The sequence below is a fragment of the Vipera berus genome (genome assembly GCF_964194415.1).
Source record: "Vipera berus genome assembly, chromosome: 2".
NCBI lineage: Eukaryota > Metazoa > Chordata > Lepidosauria > Squamata > Viperidae > Vipera > Vipera berus.
In genome coordinates, this window is record NC_138203.1 from 58,763,710 (window position 1) to 58,781,284 (window position 17,575).

At 36.2% G+C, this 17,575-nt stretch overlaps 1 protein-coding gene across 3 annotated transcripts in view; it reads left to right on the forward strand.

The window, feature by feature from the left end:
* The window catches only part of CDC42SE2 (CDC42 small effector 2), a 68,310-nt gene that overhangs the window by 40,292 nt on the left and 10,443 nt on the right, over positions 1-17,575 (forward strand). For all 3 annotated transcript variants that reach the window (XM_081317853.1, XM_081317854.1, XM_081317855.1), the window contains exon 2: positions 433-744. In XM_081317853.1, the coding sequence (XP_081173979.1) occupies positions 691-744 (54 nt within the window). In that variant the 5' untranslated portion in view covers positions 433-690. The remainder of the gene's footprint in view (positions 1-432; positions 745-17,575) is intronic.

The window sequence follows — 17,575 nt, forward strand, 5'->3', positions numbered from 1 at the left end:
TTGCATAAACAGACTTAAATGAACTTGGATTATTGAGCAGGCTGGTGACATAAACAGATACTACAGAGATAAGGGATATTCTAACAGAAACCTGATTGCAATAATAAATAAGGTTGTTGGTAAAGAATCAGGAGGACTATTACTGTGTCATGATATCGTGCAAAAATGTTCACATGGAATATTTAATGTGGCCTTTTTTGGCGTTCTTTGAGAAGTATGGAAGAGGAGGAAAGGCAAGATAAAGTACATGCTCTGAGTCTCTGCGTATTTGAGATTTATTCCTTACAGATCTTACTGTAGAAAAAGCAATTTTATACTCATTTTCGTATAGCATATAATTTGTAGAATATAGAATGTTTGGCAGTTAAAACCCAAAACTATTAAGCATTATATCACATTTCTTTAATTTTCTCTTTTTTGCTTTTCTTCCAGGATTTTACTAAAACGTTAATAAATGAAGAAACTATTGGTTTGGTGATGCTGCAATCAATACCTTGAGAGATAAAGAAGATAGCTACGTGGATGCCAACTTGATTCATTTTGTAGACAAAGAAGCTTAAAGAACTAATTTTATTTCGTTACTGTGAGACCTTGTGCACACTGATTATTAGGGCAAGCTACCTTTCAGATTTGAAGTGTTGTGTCTCGCTCCTAACTTTTAAGATTTGCACTTTGAACTGTTAAGAAAAAATGAGTGAGTTCTGGTTGTGTTTCAACTGCTGTATTGCAGAACAGCCTCAGCCTGTAAGTATGGATTTTAGATTACTTTTTCATGGTTGAATAATGTCGTTTACATTTTATTTTATTTTATTTCTTTGTTTTTAATCATTTTAATGATAAAAATATTACTAGTTATAAGAGGAATTAGTTTGGAGCCATTTTGTGGCATATGCCTTTAATTAATCATTTCTAAATTCTGCTAAATTTGGGGTGTCTGATGAAAGGAACAGCAATTGACACTTCACCTCATAAAATCATTTTCTATCTGTGGTATTTATTGTTTAAATTTGAAAAAGTAGTAAATGTGGTTAGAGGTGTTCTCGTAGAACCACAATTGAGCAAAGCAGTCATTAAGCATGATGCTATGTGACCACCTCACTCAATCTTGGTTCTCCCAGTCACAGTCATTAAAAGACTGCACAAGTCCCTAAGCGAAACACCGGGGAGAGGGCTCAGGCCTCCCAGGCATGGTCAGACAGAGCGTATGAGGCTCCCACCATACCTGGAAGGCCCAGGCCCTCTCCCTACCCCACTGGGGAGAACTATTACGAGAATGATGTGTTTGGAAGGAAATCTCTGAGCACACTGGCGGAATAGACCTCAAATCTGGTGAAAACACTGGTGAATGATATCATTCACTTGATTAGGGGACTGGAGGCCAAAACATATGAACGGTTGCAGGATTTCGATATGTCTAGTTTAATGAAAAGAAGGATTAGCAGCGTTCCAGTATCTAAGGGGCTGTCACAAAGAAGAGGAAGTTGATCTATTCTCCAAAGCACCTGAAGGCAGGACAAAAAGCAGTGATGGAAACTAATCAAGGAGAGAACCAACCTAGAACATAAGAAGACATTTCCTGACAGTTAGAACATTTCCTGACAGTTAGAACAATTAGTCAGTGGACGTACTTGCCTCCAGAAGTTGTAGGTGTTCCAACTCTGGAGGTTTTTAAGAAGAGATGGGACAACCATTTGTCTGAAATGGTATAGGGTTTCCTGCTGGAGCAGGGGACTTGGGTTAGAAGATCTCCAAGGTCCCTTCCAATTCTGCTATTCTGTTATTCATTCTGGAAGACTCAGATTAAATAATCAAGAGATTATTGTCTCCTGATAATAATCCTTGAAATAATCTTTTCAGTGTGATTGAAAGGATTGAACTCTATCAGGAGCAAAGATGAGAAGCACTTAAGTTAAATAAACAGGCAAAAAAGTCTGAGGTAATCAGACTCAAGTTTTAAGTTACACACAAGCTGTAAAACTACTTTTAATTTCAGAATACTACGAGGAACCTTCAGAAACATTTTGAAGCTATTTTAAAATTAAGCTTTTCTCATGTTCATGAGTGAAAAGGTCAAAATAATGCCTGTCACTGTTACAAACAAATTTTGTAAGATTCACCAGTATAGTAAAACAGATCCTCCAATATTCTATGAAACTTTCCACAATATAAATGACTAACTTTCAAGCTGAATAGAAAGAGGAACTAAATTCTGAGACTGCTTAAACTCATAACCAAAATAAAAACATATACTTAATTATAAGCTTCAAGATATATAAGATTAAACCCAACATTCTCAAGAAGTAATCATAATTTTAATTTTGAAAATCTTAATATCTATCAGTAAAAGTTAATGATGATGATGTTATTTGTTCAGTCAAATCCAACTTTTGGCAAGTCCATGGGTAGTAAAAGTTAGCAATATATTTATTTTCTTGAAATATGGTAGAATGAAAACAAAAATATATGAAGCAGTTTATTTCCCTAAAAAGGCACTCGCATTGTGTCAGAAAGAAGCAGGAAATAGTTAATGTCAACCTCTGCAAAAGCATATCCCAATCTATATAACCTGTCTGATCTAAAGAAAACCTGAACTGGTTTGGAATATTTGGCCTATGACAGAGGAAGACAGATTGTCAGGGGATATATTAAATAGGTTCATGAAAGTTTGAACTGCATATTGGGTCCTTTCTGCTCCTGAAGGTGGGATGGATCTGGTGAAGGTGAAATGAGATCTAGTAAGATAATTGTTCTAGAAGATGAATAATCACACAGTAAATGTCTATGAAAAATAGCTTTGCATTAATTTAATAATTTATCAAATATTTGTGGAAATTAAAGTTTAGATGCACTGCTGTGATTGGCAAAGAAAGTAATTTGAGGAATGCCAACATATTTTCTAAAAATGTGAATAATTTTTATTAATTACTGGACAGGCTATTCCTCCACTCTTTAAACTAAAAATGTGACCAGATGCTCGCTTTAATAAGCAAACTTTGGGAGGATTTCATATTTTGGATGCCTGACTAGGGAGTAAATGCCCTCTTAAAAGTCAAGTGAAGGTTTTGAAATGTTAGGGCTGATCTATATACAAAAAAAACAATTCTTCAGTCTTCTTAGAACTGTGCTGTTTCATATTACAGGTGACAATTTCATAGAGACATGCAAATCGTAAACATTTGCAACATTAAATAATCCCCTGAGAATGGCCAAGTTCCACATTCACTTATTATTGAAAGTACGAAACAAGTGTTAAGTTCAGTGTCTTCGATTGTGTTAATCTTCTAAGTTTCATTTTTTTAATTTAGATATTCAATTATTTAAAGCATTTGTAAAGAATTTGTAACAAATTTACAATTTGTTACATTTTGTAAAATTACAATTTTACACAATTTGTAAATTTGTAATTTAAAGCATTTTCTCATGAAGACAGGCATCTGCATATTCTTCAAGCAAAATATTAGCAATGTTTTTAAAATAATAAAAAATTCTATGTAATTCATGCAGACTTATTGAGATCTACCAAAAACAAGTTAGAACGTAAAGTCTGAGCAATGAGACAAAGCTTAGCAACACAAGATGTAATAATACAGAATGATAATAAGTAACCAGCAAGAAACTCATAGAACTATATTTTAGACTTATCTCTCTCCATGAGATTTTAAGATTGAGATTTTAAGATTTAAAAAATAAATTTTGAGGTATTTATTAAAATTTCTTTTAATTTGCAGTATTTGGCACTTATATAACATTTTTATGCATACAATACATATTAGATTAGCGAGAATAATTTTAAATATAGCATTTTGGAAAACTTACCTTAATTAAATTATTATTTATACATATATATATATATATATATATATATATATATATATATATATATATATATATATATATATATATATATATATATATATATATATATATATATATATATCTCAATAAAATTAGTGAACTCTAGGATATAAAAATAGCCTTTTTATTACTGAGCTTTGGTCAACTAGCTGTTGACATCATCAGAGTAAGGGCTGAGGATAAGGAGAACCTACATGTACACTTGTGTGACCATTTCAACGGTCAAGATATAGAACGTATATATAGCAAGCTCACCACCTGCTCGCTTGTATAGAGACTCAATAGCTCCGGCTTTGATTTAAAAGCTGGTCTTGGTCTGAAATTCAAAACTCCCTCCTCCCAGCTCTTTGGCGCGTAAAATGTCTACACCTGGGATTCAAGTATTTAGAGTTATCACAGAGATAGATAGATAGATAGATAGATAGATAGATAGATAGATAGATAGATAGATAGATAGATAGATAGATGTAGATGTAGATGTAGATGTAGATGTAGATAGATATATTAATAAGGCTAGCAAAAAGCGTCTTTCTCCAGTATTCTAAGTAATCTTTAGTTAAATATACTTTACATTGGATGCTAGTTTTAGATAGATAGATAGATAGATAGATAGATAGATAGATAGATAGATAGATAGATATCTTGAGTGTGTGTGTGTATATATCTATATATCTATATCTATATCTATATATCTATATATATCTATATCTCTATATCTATCTATATCTCTATATATCTATCTATCTATATCTATCTATCTATCTATCTATCTATCTATCTATCTATCTATCTATCTATCTATCTACCTATCTATCTATCTATCTATCTATATCTTGAGTGTTTTGAACACCTTGCCGGCCCAAATATGGGCCAAATCTAGGGTGCATGAACACAAACTCGCTATTAGAAGACAAGAACAACATTCACAGGTGTGGGCATACATGGCTACACACAACCACGTCTTTAATCTAACAGGGACCGAGGCAATTGCCAGTGACAACTCTAAAGGCGTCCGCTTGTTTAAGGAAGCTTGGTTTTCAAACCACTCCTCTATCAACCGGCACATAGACCTCCCCCCTGCATACCAGGCACTAAGGAATTGGGAAGACGAATGACGTGCGTGATATGAAGGCAAACAGTGCAAGCATTCACAGAGTGTCTCATTGTATCAAAATCAAGATTGCACAAACACACAACCACCCTGCATTGTAGAACACAGGGAGGAAGAGAAACAGCTATTTATAACCTCTGGTATAAGAACATGGGCAATGACTAGAGCTATGGCTACAACACTTTGAACTGTCAGCAATTCACTTTTGACATCAGAGACAACTGTTGTTGTTGTTAGTTGCGAAGTCGTGTCCGACCCATCGCGACCCTATGGACAATGTTCCTCCAGGCCTTCCTGTCCTCTACCATCTTCTGGAGTCCATTTAAGCTCACACCTACTGCTTCAGTGACTCCATCCAGCCACCTCATTCTCTGTCGTCCCCTTCTTCTCTTGCCCTCAATCTTTCCCAGCATTAGGCTCTTCTCCAGTGAGTCCTTCCTTCTCATTAGATGGCCAAAGTATTTGAGTTTGAGCTTCAGGATCTGGCCTTCTAAAGAGCAGTCAGGGTTGATCTCCTCTAGGACTGACCGGTTTGATCGCCTTGCAGTCCAAGGGACTCGCAGGAGTCTTCTCCAGCACCAGAGTTCAAAGGCCTCAATTCTTTGGCGCTCAGCCTTTCTTATGGTCCAGCTTTCACTGCCATACATTGCAACTGGGAAGACCATAGCCTTGACTATACGCACTTTTGTTGACAGGGTGATGTCTCTGCTTTTTAGTGTGCTGTCTAGATTTGCCATGGCTTTCCTCCCCAGGAGCAAACGTCTTTCAATTTCTTGGCTACAGTCCCCATCTGCAGTGATCTTGGAGCCCAGGAAAATAAAATCTGTCACTACCTCCATTTCTTCCCCATCTATTTGCCAGGAATTGAGAGGGCCGGATGCCATGATCTTGGTTTTCTTAATGTTTAGTTTCAACCCAACTTTTGCACTCTCCTTCTTCACTCGCAACAAGAGACTCTTCAGTTCCTCTTCACTTTCTGCCATTAGAGTGGTATCATCTGCATATCTTAGGTTGTTGATGTTTCTTCCAGCAATCTTAATTCCAACTTTTGATTCATCTAGCCCTGCCTTTCTCATGATGTGCTCTGCATATAAATTAAATAGGCAAGGCGACAGTATACAGCCTTGCCGGACCCCTTTCCCAATTTTGAACCAATCAGTGGTTCCGTGTCCAGTTCTCACTGTTGCTTCTTGGCCCGCATATAGGTTTCTCAAGAGACAAATAAGATGGTCTGGTATGCCCATCTCTTTAAGGACTTGCCACAGTTTGTTATGATCCACACAGTCAAAGGCTTTAGCATAGTCAATGAAGCAGAAGTAGATGTTTTTCTGGAACTCTCTAGCTTTCTCCATGATCCAGCGTATGTTAGCAATTTGATCTCTAGTTCCTCTGCCTCTTCGAAATCCTGCCTGTACTTCAGGTAGTTCTCGATCCACATACTGCTGGAGTCTAGCTTGTAGAATTTTAAGCATAACTTTACTAGCATGAGAAATGAGTGCAATGGTGCGATAGTTTGAACATTCTTTCGCATTGCCTTTCTTTGGAATTGGAATGTAAACTGATTCTTTTCCAATCCTGTGGCCACTGTTGAGTTTTCCAAATTTGCTGGCAAATTGAGTGTAGCACTTTTACTGCATCGTCTTTTAAGATTTTGAATAGCTCAGCTGGAATACTGTCACCTCCACTAGCTTTGTTGTTGCTCAGCTTTTCTAAGGCCCACTTCACTTCACATTCTAGGATGTCTGGCTCGAGGTCAGTGACCACCTCATTGTGATTGTCAGGGATGTTAAGCTCATTCCTGTATAGTTCTTCTGTGTAATTTTGCCACCTCTTCTTAATCTCTTCTGCCTCTGTTAGGTCCCTGCCATTTTGGTCCTTTATCATGCCCATTTTTGCATGAAACATTCCTTTCATCTCTCCAATTTTCTTGAAAAGATCTCTGGTCCTCCCTATTCTATTGTTTTCTTCTATTTCTTTGCATTGTTCATTTAAGAAGGCATTCTTATCTCTTCTAGCTATTCTTTGGAATTCTGCATTTAATTGGGCATATCTTTCTTTTTCTCCCTTGCCTTTCGCTTCCCTCCTTTCCTCAGCTATTTGCAAAGCTTCCTCAGATAGCCATTTTGCTTTCTTGCATTTCTTTTTCTTTGGGATGGTTTTGGTTGCTACCTCTTGTACAATGTTGCGAACCTCTGTCCATAGTTCTTCAGGCACTCTGTCTATCAGATCTAATTCCTTAAATCTTTTTGTCACCTCTACTGTATATTGAACAGGGATATGATTTAACTCATACCTGACTGGCCTAGCACTTTTCCCTACTTTCTTTAATTTAAGCCTAAACTTTGCAACAAGAAGCTCATGGTCTGAGCCACAGTCAGCTCCTGGTCTTGTTTTTATTGACTGTATAGAGCTTCTCCGTCTTTGGCTGCAGAGCATATATTCAATCTGATTTCTGTGTTGACCGTCTGGTGATGTCCATGTGTAAAGCCGTCTCTTGGGTTGTTGGAAAAGAGTGTTTGCTATGACCATCGTATTCTCTTGACAAAATTCTATCAGCCTGTGCCCTGCTTCATTTTGTACTCCAAGGCCAAACTTGCCTGTTATTCCAGTTATCTTTTGGCTTCCTACTTTAGCATTCCAATCCCCCATGACGATAAGGACATCATTTTTGGGTGTTAGTTCTATAAGGTGCTGTAGGGCTTCATAGAACCGGTCAATTTCATCCTCTTTAGCACTGGTGGTTGGGGCATAGACTTGGACTACTGTGATATTGAATGGTTTGCCTTGGATTCGAACTGAGATCATTCTGTCATTTTGAGGATTGTATCCCAGTATTGCTTTTCCTACTTTTTTATTGACTATGAAGGCTACTCCATTTCTTCTGAGGGATTCTTGCCCGCAGTAGTATACCTGATGGTCATCTGAATTAAATTCACCCATTCCTGTCCATTTTAGTTCGCTGATACCTAAGATGTCGATGTTTAGTCTTGTCATCTCTTGTTTGACCACGTCCAGCTTTCCTTGATTCATGGATCTTACATTCCAGGTTCCTATGAAGAAAAAATCTTTACAGCATCGGACTTTCCTTTCACCACCAGACATATCCACAGCTGAGCGTCCTTTCGGCTTTGGCCCAGTCGCTTCATTCTTTCTGGCGCTACTAGTACTAGCCCTCTGCTCTTCCCCAGTAGCATATTGGACAACTTCCGACCTGAGGGGCTCATCTTCCAGCATCATATCGTTTTGCCTTTTGGTACTGTCCATAGGGTTTTCATGGCAAAGATACTGGAGTGGGTTGCCATTTCCTTCTCCAGTGGATCACGTTTTGTCAGAACTCTCTGCTATGACCTTTCCGTCTTGGGTGGCCCTGCACGGCATAGCTCATAGCTTCATTGAATTACGCAAGCCCCTTCGCCACGACAAGGCAGTAATCCATGAAGGGGCAGAGACAACTACATCCCCCAAAAACTGATGCACAACAACTCAAAGAAATACGGCCGACCTCAACAAACAGACCGGTGACGCACTCCATGAGCAGAGTGCAGACACCAACAGTATAAACGCGATCTCCCCACCCCAGCGTATCCATCCTGATGACGTTGGCAGTTAGCCAATGAAAGCTTGATCTTTTAGCAATAAAAACTGTTTTAGTTTTTCTTATTTTATCCCATTGTTGGCTTAGTTTGTTAATTTTAATATGCCTGGGATTCGCATTTTTAATCTTATCAATATATATATATATATATATATATATATATATATATATATATATATATATATATATATATATATATATATATATATATATATATATATATATATATATATATATATATATATATATATATATATATATATATATATATATATATTCTCAAATGAAATATTTTTCCAATTCACACAAATAGAAAGGACAATTTTACGATCCAAGTGTTTTCCCCTATTATTTCCCCATAATATCTCAATATTTCCAGGAGTTTAAAAAAAAGGTTTTTTGTTGCATTTTTTTAAAAAAATTAAACAACGTTGAAAAGACTTTTTTCTCTTTGGTCTCAATGAGAGCATTGGAGAAAAGCTTCCATTGGTTATGCCTGTTGTTTAGCCTCAATTCACTCCCAACACCTAGTAAAAAAAAGTTAAAAGCAGTGCATGCAAACTTGCAAACATCTTTTTGTTTTAATTTGCAAACATCTTGAATTTGTTTGTTTGTTTGTTTTATTCTCATTATATTTAAGCCTTTGAGCCTGGCTCATTTCACGAAGTCCCTTGTAAATTACACTGGAAAAGAAGGTTGTGGGTTGATTATTTAAACAATTTTTTTTCAGATCAGGGAATTTTATAATCAGGGAATTAGAACTTTGTATATGCAGCCACATCTCTTTTTAATTGTGATTCATTTTATGAATGTTACAATTTACAACCATAACGGCCAGGCTCCATTAGGTCATAACTCAAGGACTATATGTGGCTGGAATTTCGAGGACTGTTGTTGTAAGTACAATCATTCAGCACTTTTATAACTTTGAACAGTCAATCAGTGAGTGACTGTTAACCGAGGACTAGCTGTAACAGTGAAGGAAATGGAATTAGCTGAAATATTGAGAGAAATTGACCTTCTAATGAATATTTCTTGATTCTAGGGGAAATTAAAACTCACATTTTCCCCCTAAAATCAAGAGATATTCATTAAATGGACAACTTCTCTCAATACCCTAGTGAGTAAAATAAGTATTGCTTTGGTGGGAAGGTAACAGCATTCTGTGTGCCTCGGCATGTAGTCATGCTGGCTACACCATAGAAAAGGTCCTCAGACAGTGCTGGCTCCCTCCACTAAGAAACAGAGATGAGAACTGCTCCCTAGAATCAGATACAACTGGACAAGGGAAATCTTTACTTTTTTTTAAAAAAACAACAAACTGTCATCGTACACCTTTATTGGAGTTTGAAAAAAGTAGATAGTATAAACTCAAAACCACTATGGTCCGTGTTAGGAGATGGTAATAGGAAAAGAAGCTCAAGATAGGTGAGTTCTTGAAAAAAGGTAATAATAGCATAATTAAAATAATTCCAATAAGAAAAAAAGAAAAGAAAGACAGCAGGAGAATCCAATGTGTTTGAACAAAGTTTAGTGAAAATCCGAAAATAAAGGAAGTAAGAGAGAGAAAAAAAATCACTATGGAAGACAACAAAAGGATAGTCTGGAATTGTTGAGATTATAATAAAGATTAAACCTCAAAATGAACTGAGTTTGATGAAGAATGCAAGGGCAATAAAGGTTTTAAGATACAATATTCTTCAAATATGTAAAAATTGAAAGGGAAATAGTATGGTTATCTGCTAAGGGAAGATTCCAAATTCTAAAAGGGAACAAAGATAGAATTAATCTTTTTCTTAGTCTGCTTCAGCAAGAGACTACACCTTTCATCATGCAATTGTGAAAAGCATAAAAAAGAGGCCAAATTGAAACTTGAGATTGATAGAAAATAGAAAAGCCTAGAAATGTGATGTTTTTGTTCTTTTATATTCTATAGAAAGCTTAATTGTAGTGTGTTTAAAAAAAACAACTTTTCCTTGGTGTTTTGTTTAAAAAGCTTCTGGAAGAGTTTGTGGGAAATGCCATTTCTTCCGATGTAGTAAATTTACAATGTTCTAGATAAGCATTTTTGATAAGAATATTTATATTCCTTTTTATTATTTTATTATCATCATTTTCCTTTGTGTTGATTAGAACCCACTGAGTATTGCATCCAGTTCATGAGATCATGAAGGAGTTGCAAAAAAATGGAAAAAGTTAATCATGTTGTGGGCTAGAAACTAAGGCAACCTATTGGTATTGCCTCCTTCTATCTTCATGTTGTCATGGGGCTTTTGTTGATTTGAAGAAGTTGAGCCAATTAACTCTTGGCACAACTCTCTCTCCAGAGAAATCACTACAAAAATGTGTGGGCATTTCCCTTTGTTTGGTACTTGACATATTTTCTTACTAATCCATGACATATCTCACCTTTCTTCAAATGACTATAGAGGTCAAAGTCCTCCAATTCTGCTCCAGTCTATGCAGTACAACATCTAGCTGATTTTCTCCTTCCATGTTCAAAAGGAAAATCCAAACAAACTAACATCATTGGCACAGGGGCCAAAAGTAATATGTCAACAGATGCAGTTATTATGTAGTGTTATACATCTTAGGAAGCTGAATTGTCCTTTTTATCCCACAATACAGATGTTCCATAGCCAGTGTAGGTGGATGGGGTGGATTTTTAGACAGATAACAGCTCCTTCTTTATCTCCCTGCTGTCCATTTAAAATTATATGTTTATACCATCTATCTAGTCACTTTGAGCAAATCTTACTCTGTTGCACTCCTTTTGTAGCTGATGAATTAAGCCAATTGAATTCCTTGTCTGTCAAGCTGATAACTGAAACATCAAATTCCCTCTAGAGCAAAGAAATGTTTGAAAATGGCCTAGATATGCTGTGGTTCTTGAGTTGTATTCATCTGTTGACACCAATTATGGGACACAATAAATATTATATATTCACTATATATCAGTCATTATTAATATATTGTATTAGTTTATCTTTTCATGATGTGCTTGAATTGAATTTTTGGGGACTTCATCTGAATACAGTAAGAGCTCTGTTTATAATTGAATTATATATCAATTTAGCAAACTAGTGTATTAAGTGTTGTTGTTGGTTAAGGTAGTGCTTTGATGTTAGAAGGCCACACTCAAGAGAATTATACATGTAAGATGTTATTTATTCTTTTCACACTTCTTGCAATATTGTGCTAGGAATCTTAGGAATTGAAAGTTGTGTGAGAAACATGCTAAGTAAGGATGGTAAACCACAACAGTTTGTATGGTAAACTTTCTATCAGCGGAGAGGGAGGAAAAGTGTTTCAGTAAGTGTTGTTGCTTACGTTTGAAGCAATAGACAAATTTGGGGCCATTTTTGTCCCAGACTTAATTTTTCCCCCACTAGGCTGAAAATCATTTTTCTATGAGCTGAAAATCCTAAAAGCAATTGCGTCTGAAGATTTAAGGGCTAAAAATTAGATTAACTACAGTTTCCAGTTCCTGTAATTTGCTGACCCTTAGAGGACAAGCATTTCGGATTCATGACAAGTTAAGATATTAGTTATCTTCTATTAGAACAGGAGTTTAAATAAGCCAAATGTTTAACCATTTATAGAAAACAGTGAGGGCTCTGTTAAGGTTTCTTGCCTGGACAAATGGAGAAATAGAACATAAAAAGAGAAGACGTTCGGTCCATTATACAAGGAAAATTATGGCAAACAGAATCTGAAATAACAGAGAACTATCCATGGAAAAGCCAGACTGATAAAAGTAAAAGAGACAGTGCCATCTCTGTCATGATTTACCTTAGGGCAGCAAAAATCTGGGTGACCACAAGATCATTGCAAAGGGGGTGCTATCTCATGGTAATATGGACTGTTGCAGTCCAGATCTGGTGCTCTAACTTCCCTTTATCCTGTCTATAACTTTCAACAGTTTTACATCTACAGTCTGACTGAGATTGAGATTAGGAAAATTATAATACATAATTTAAATCACATACACAAACGTATTTTAAATAATTACATAAAGCTTTGTGTTTTATAGCTCCCAACTAGCCCCCATCATATCAGGCTGCTCTAGCATTGAAAATTTCGGTTTGCAACTAAATATAATGTTTGTACTATCCAAAAACCGTAATCTAAACCATCTGCCAAAGTAGTAGTCAACATGCTTATTTTTTTTGTACTGTATAATTATATCTGCTCAAAAATGGGGAGAAGGCTAAACTATGAAATTAATGGATTTCTATTTGGCTTCTTGTACACATGAAGAACATATATGTGGAGATGAGCCACAGTCAAATGGAGAATTAGTGTGCTAGGCTGTGGATCGGTGCCCAGAACTTTACTAGTTCAAGGAGGAAATTTACGAAGAAAAACAGTATTTACTCATAAATGGCAAGTAAATGTCCATGTTATTTGATAGTCATAGATATACTTAATTACAATAACACATTTATGATCTTTGCCTCAGAAATCGTATAACATTCTCTTTTTTATTTATGTAGAAAGACTTCTTTATGCAGAAAGACTTTTAATTTCAAAAGTCTTTTAGTGAACTGTTGAAAATAAATGCATTTCTATTTACATTTCATTTAAAACCATTTTCAAAGTAGGCAACTGAAAGAAATGTTCAGAAAGGATCTTAAAATATACTGATGCTCAAAAGGACCACTTTCTATGCATAATTTTTATGGAAACAGTTCCTTTATGAAGCATACATGTACAGATAGTGTCAGATGCAGGTAGTCCAGTATTGATGGTACTTGGATCTGGGAACTCCAGCGCTAAGGAAAAAGCATCTTTGGGATAACTATGACCTGGATGACTGAGAATCTCCATACACATTTGAGTTTCATAGGTATTATCTGAGACCATTAGGCATCTACACTATGTGTATTCGCTAATAAATATTACTTGGTATTTTACCTGTTAAATGTGACTACTGTGCAATGCTACTATTATGTTATCAAATGAGAAGATTAAATGATCAGTTATTTAAAGAGGTTCAAAGCGAAGGGCTTTAAGTGAGGCTTTCTGAATCTGATACTCAATGCATCTCTAAACATTTGAAGACAAACTGGTCAAATATTGAGTAATGCTATCCCAGATACCTTGGGATATCCATTATAGTATCCATTTTGTGAACATAGCCACATTATGCTTTCAAATCCTAAATGTGAACACTGATCGAAGGAGTTGAGGAATCCCTGATATGGTATATCTGCTTGAATTGTGTTGTTGTTGTTGTTAGCTGCAAAGTCGTGTCCGACCCCTCACGACCCTATGGACAACATTCCTCCAGGCCTTCCTGTCCTCTACCATCTTCTGGAGTCCATTTAGGCTCACGCCTACTGCTTCAGTGACTCCATCCAGCCACCTCATTCTCTGTCGTCCCCTTCTTCTCTTGCCCTCAATTTTCCCCAGTATTAGGCTCTTCTCCAGTGGGTCCTTCCTTCTCATTAGGTGGCCAAAGTATCAACTTCAGGATCTGGCCTTCTAAAGAGCAGTCAGGGTTGATCTCCTCTAGGACTGACCGGTTTGATCGCCTTACAGTCCAAGGGACTTGCAGGAGTCTTCTCCAGCACCATAGTTCAAAGGCCTTAATTCTTTGCCGCTGAGCCTTTCTTATGGTCTAGCTTTCGCAGCCATACATTGCAACTGGGAAAACCATGGCCTTGACTAAATGCACTTTTGTTGGCAGGGTGACGTCTCTGCTTTTTAGTATGCTGTCTAGATTTGCCATAGCTTTCCTCCCCAGGAATTGTGTAGATCATACATAATGTGCTTCAGCAAGATTATTTCTTTATGGAGGCATTTCAGAAGGTAACCAAGGATGCAAAATGGTCCTTCAAGGATTTGTACACTGTAATTTACCTTCATTTAAATTTGTGGCATATTGTCAACCTAAAATACAAAGTGAGCAAGAAATAACATTCCACAGCTCTCTATTTGTGCATCTAGAAACTACTTTTTTACAATCAGCGAAGGGATTCACTTTATAAGCTTACTGCATACATGGAGAAGAAGCATGGAGATGCAGTTTCTGGGTTAGATTAAATTTTAGCCATAAATTTCCTAAAAGCAAAATCAGCTCTCTGCTTCCTTTTCCCCTTCTCAATTGGAAGTGACATTTATTTAGCTGAATAGGAAGGGCTTCACATTGTAAGTACTGACACATATCCTGTCATGGAGTTATAACATTTCATCATGTTAGTTGACCTCTCTCCAAATATTTCCTGTGTTACTTTCAAGAAGCACAGCAAGAGAAAAACAGGGCCTGCTATCTGTCCTGTACCTATATCATGCTTAGAGACAGCTGCCATTGAACAACAGCCAAATTTTTGTATAAATTACCATATTTTACTTAAAAGCAACATTTCTAATTAAGGCTGTTTTTCTAACTGCAGCAACGTTGGAGCATTTGTCACTTGGTCCCTGAGATTGTTCTCCAATAACTTGAGTTGCAGTCTTTAAAATTCTATCCTTAAACATTGGTTTCCCTCTATTCTATTATTTTTTACATCATTTTGAAGAATCATATCATGCAAGCACTTACGGATTTTGTAACAAGCAGCCTAGATGTGGTGAGACGTGACTATATCTCCATGCTAAGCAGTTCCCAATCTGTATCTTACAACTGAGTTCTCCTACCTTTCTGGCTTTGTGGACCGGCAGGGGGGAAAGGGGATGGTTCCGCCCATGTGCAGCTCCATTTGCGCAAGCAGTGGGCACCCGCGCCAGCTGCTGGCGCAAATGCTGCTCATGCAGGTGTGGTTGCAAGTGCACGCTCACCCACCTCTTCTGCAGCCCGGTTCCAAACAGCTCAAGGCCCAGTAGTGGGCTGCAGCCCAGGAGTTGGGGATCCATTTTACAAACATCAATTTGTATGGGAAGGTTTGCTATGGCATGGGTAATGACTTTCAGATTTAAATTACAATTCCAGGAACACCAACCAACATGGACAGTTGTCACAGTTTACATGAATTATAGTCCAAAATATCTGTAAACCACCAGGTTACCTACTGGTGCCTCATACAGTAGCACAGATTTTACAGTAATCAAAAACTGCAATACTTTGGCTTGAAATTGTTAGCAATATTATGTGATGAGTAAAATATCATACAATGTAATGGCACATTAGGAACATAGTTTACAGACTGCATTGTTTACTTTAAAAGATAACTAAGATGATGGTCTGCTGAGCTAGCAGAAAAGAAAGGAGCTGTGGCTTAAACAATATCCATTTCTGAGGTCTAGTTGTACAGCATCATTTACCAAGGTCAGCGTGATATAACTCAAAATAGATTTGTAATGAATATTCTTTCTATATTTACCATCACTGAGTGTTTCAGTACAAAAAGGGAGTCTCCTTGAGGTACATTTTCTTAAAATTTACAAAAGAAGCCTAACAAGAGATGACCTTCAAAATACATGTCAGTAAGTAGAGAACAATCCATTCAGAAAAATATGACAATTGGGTAAAAAAGAGAAACTGAAAATTAAGCAGCAATGTATAGTTCTACGATAGCTCTACAATTATAGTTCTACAAGATGTTGAGATTCTAAAAAGAGTATAGAGAAGAGCAACAAATATGATTAGGAGTCTGGAGGCTAAAACATATAAGGAACGGTTGCTGGAATTGGGTATGTCTAGCTTAATGAAGAGAAGGACTAGGGGTGACATGATAGCAGTCTTCCAATATCTCAGGGGCTGCCACAAAGAAGAGGGAGTCATGCTATTCTCCAAAGCACCCAAAGGCATGACAAGAAGCAACGGATGGAAACTAATCAAGGAGAGAAGCAACCTAGAACTAAGGAGAAACTTCCTGACAGAACAATTAATCAGTGGAACAACCTGTCTCCAGAAGCTGTGAATGCTCCAACACTGGAAGTTTTTAAGAAGAGACTGGATAGCAGGCTCAAAATTTAAGAGAAAATTTTTATAAAATGTTTTATAGATGGTATTTGGATCCCAAAAAGTTGTCTAATATGTATCCTAACCTACAGTCTAAATGCTGGAGATGTGGTAGTTTAGATGCTACTTATTTTCATATGTGGTGGACTTGCAGAAATATAAAAGCTTTTTGGATTAAAATTTGATGGAACATTCAAAAGATTTTTAAGAGAAAGATAAAGTTTTCTCCACAATTGTTTTTATTGGGTATTGTTGTAGATTGTGATACCAAAGAAATCAATTTGATGTTGAACTTGATAACAGCAGCACAGTTACTGGTGGGACAATATTGGAAGAAGGATAGTTTGCCTACTATAGAAGAATGGGTACTTAAGGTATCGAATCTTGCAGAAATGTCTAAGATTTCTGCTTATTTGAAGGATTATTCGCAAGAAAGATATATTTCAGTTTGGAGGAGATGGATAGATTATATTCAGAATAAATATGGGACTAAAATTTCCATTTAGCTTATGAGTAGATTTTAGATTTTTATTAACTTTAGTATTAGTATTGATTATATTTTTGTTTAAATTATTATTATTATGTTTTTATGTATCACTGTTAAAGGGGAGTTAAAGCACATTATGAATTTGGTTAATTTTACAATGGATAATTTTAGTTAGAATATGATTATTATATTTATGACCCTGTATTCAGCTCTGGGAAGTGGGGGGGAGGGGGGTGGTTTGGGGCGGGTGGGTTTTGGGGATGCTTTGTAAAAAAAATTTGTAAAACTCTTTAATAAAAAAAGAGACTGGATAGCCATTTGTCTGAAATAGTATAGGGTTTCCTGCCTGAGCAGGGGGTTAGACTAGATGATCTCCAAGGTCCCTTCCAACTTTGTATTTATATTATTATTATTATTATTATTATTATTATTATTATTATTATTATTATTATTATTATTATTATTATTATTATTATTATTATTATTTAGAAGTGGTTTACCGTTGCGTCCTTCTAAGTTTTTTTTTTAAAAAAGAATTCTAGTCTAACCTACATCTTTTGAGATCTCCTAGTGATTTTGATCATACCCAGTTTCTTGAGTTCAATCATTAACTATTATGGC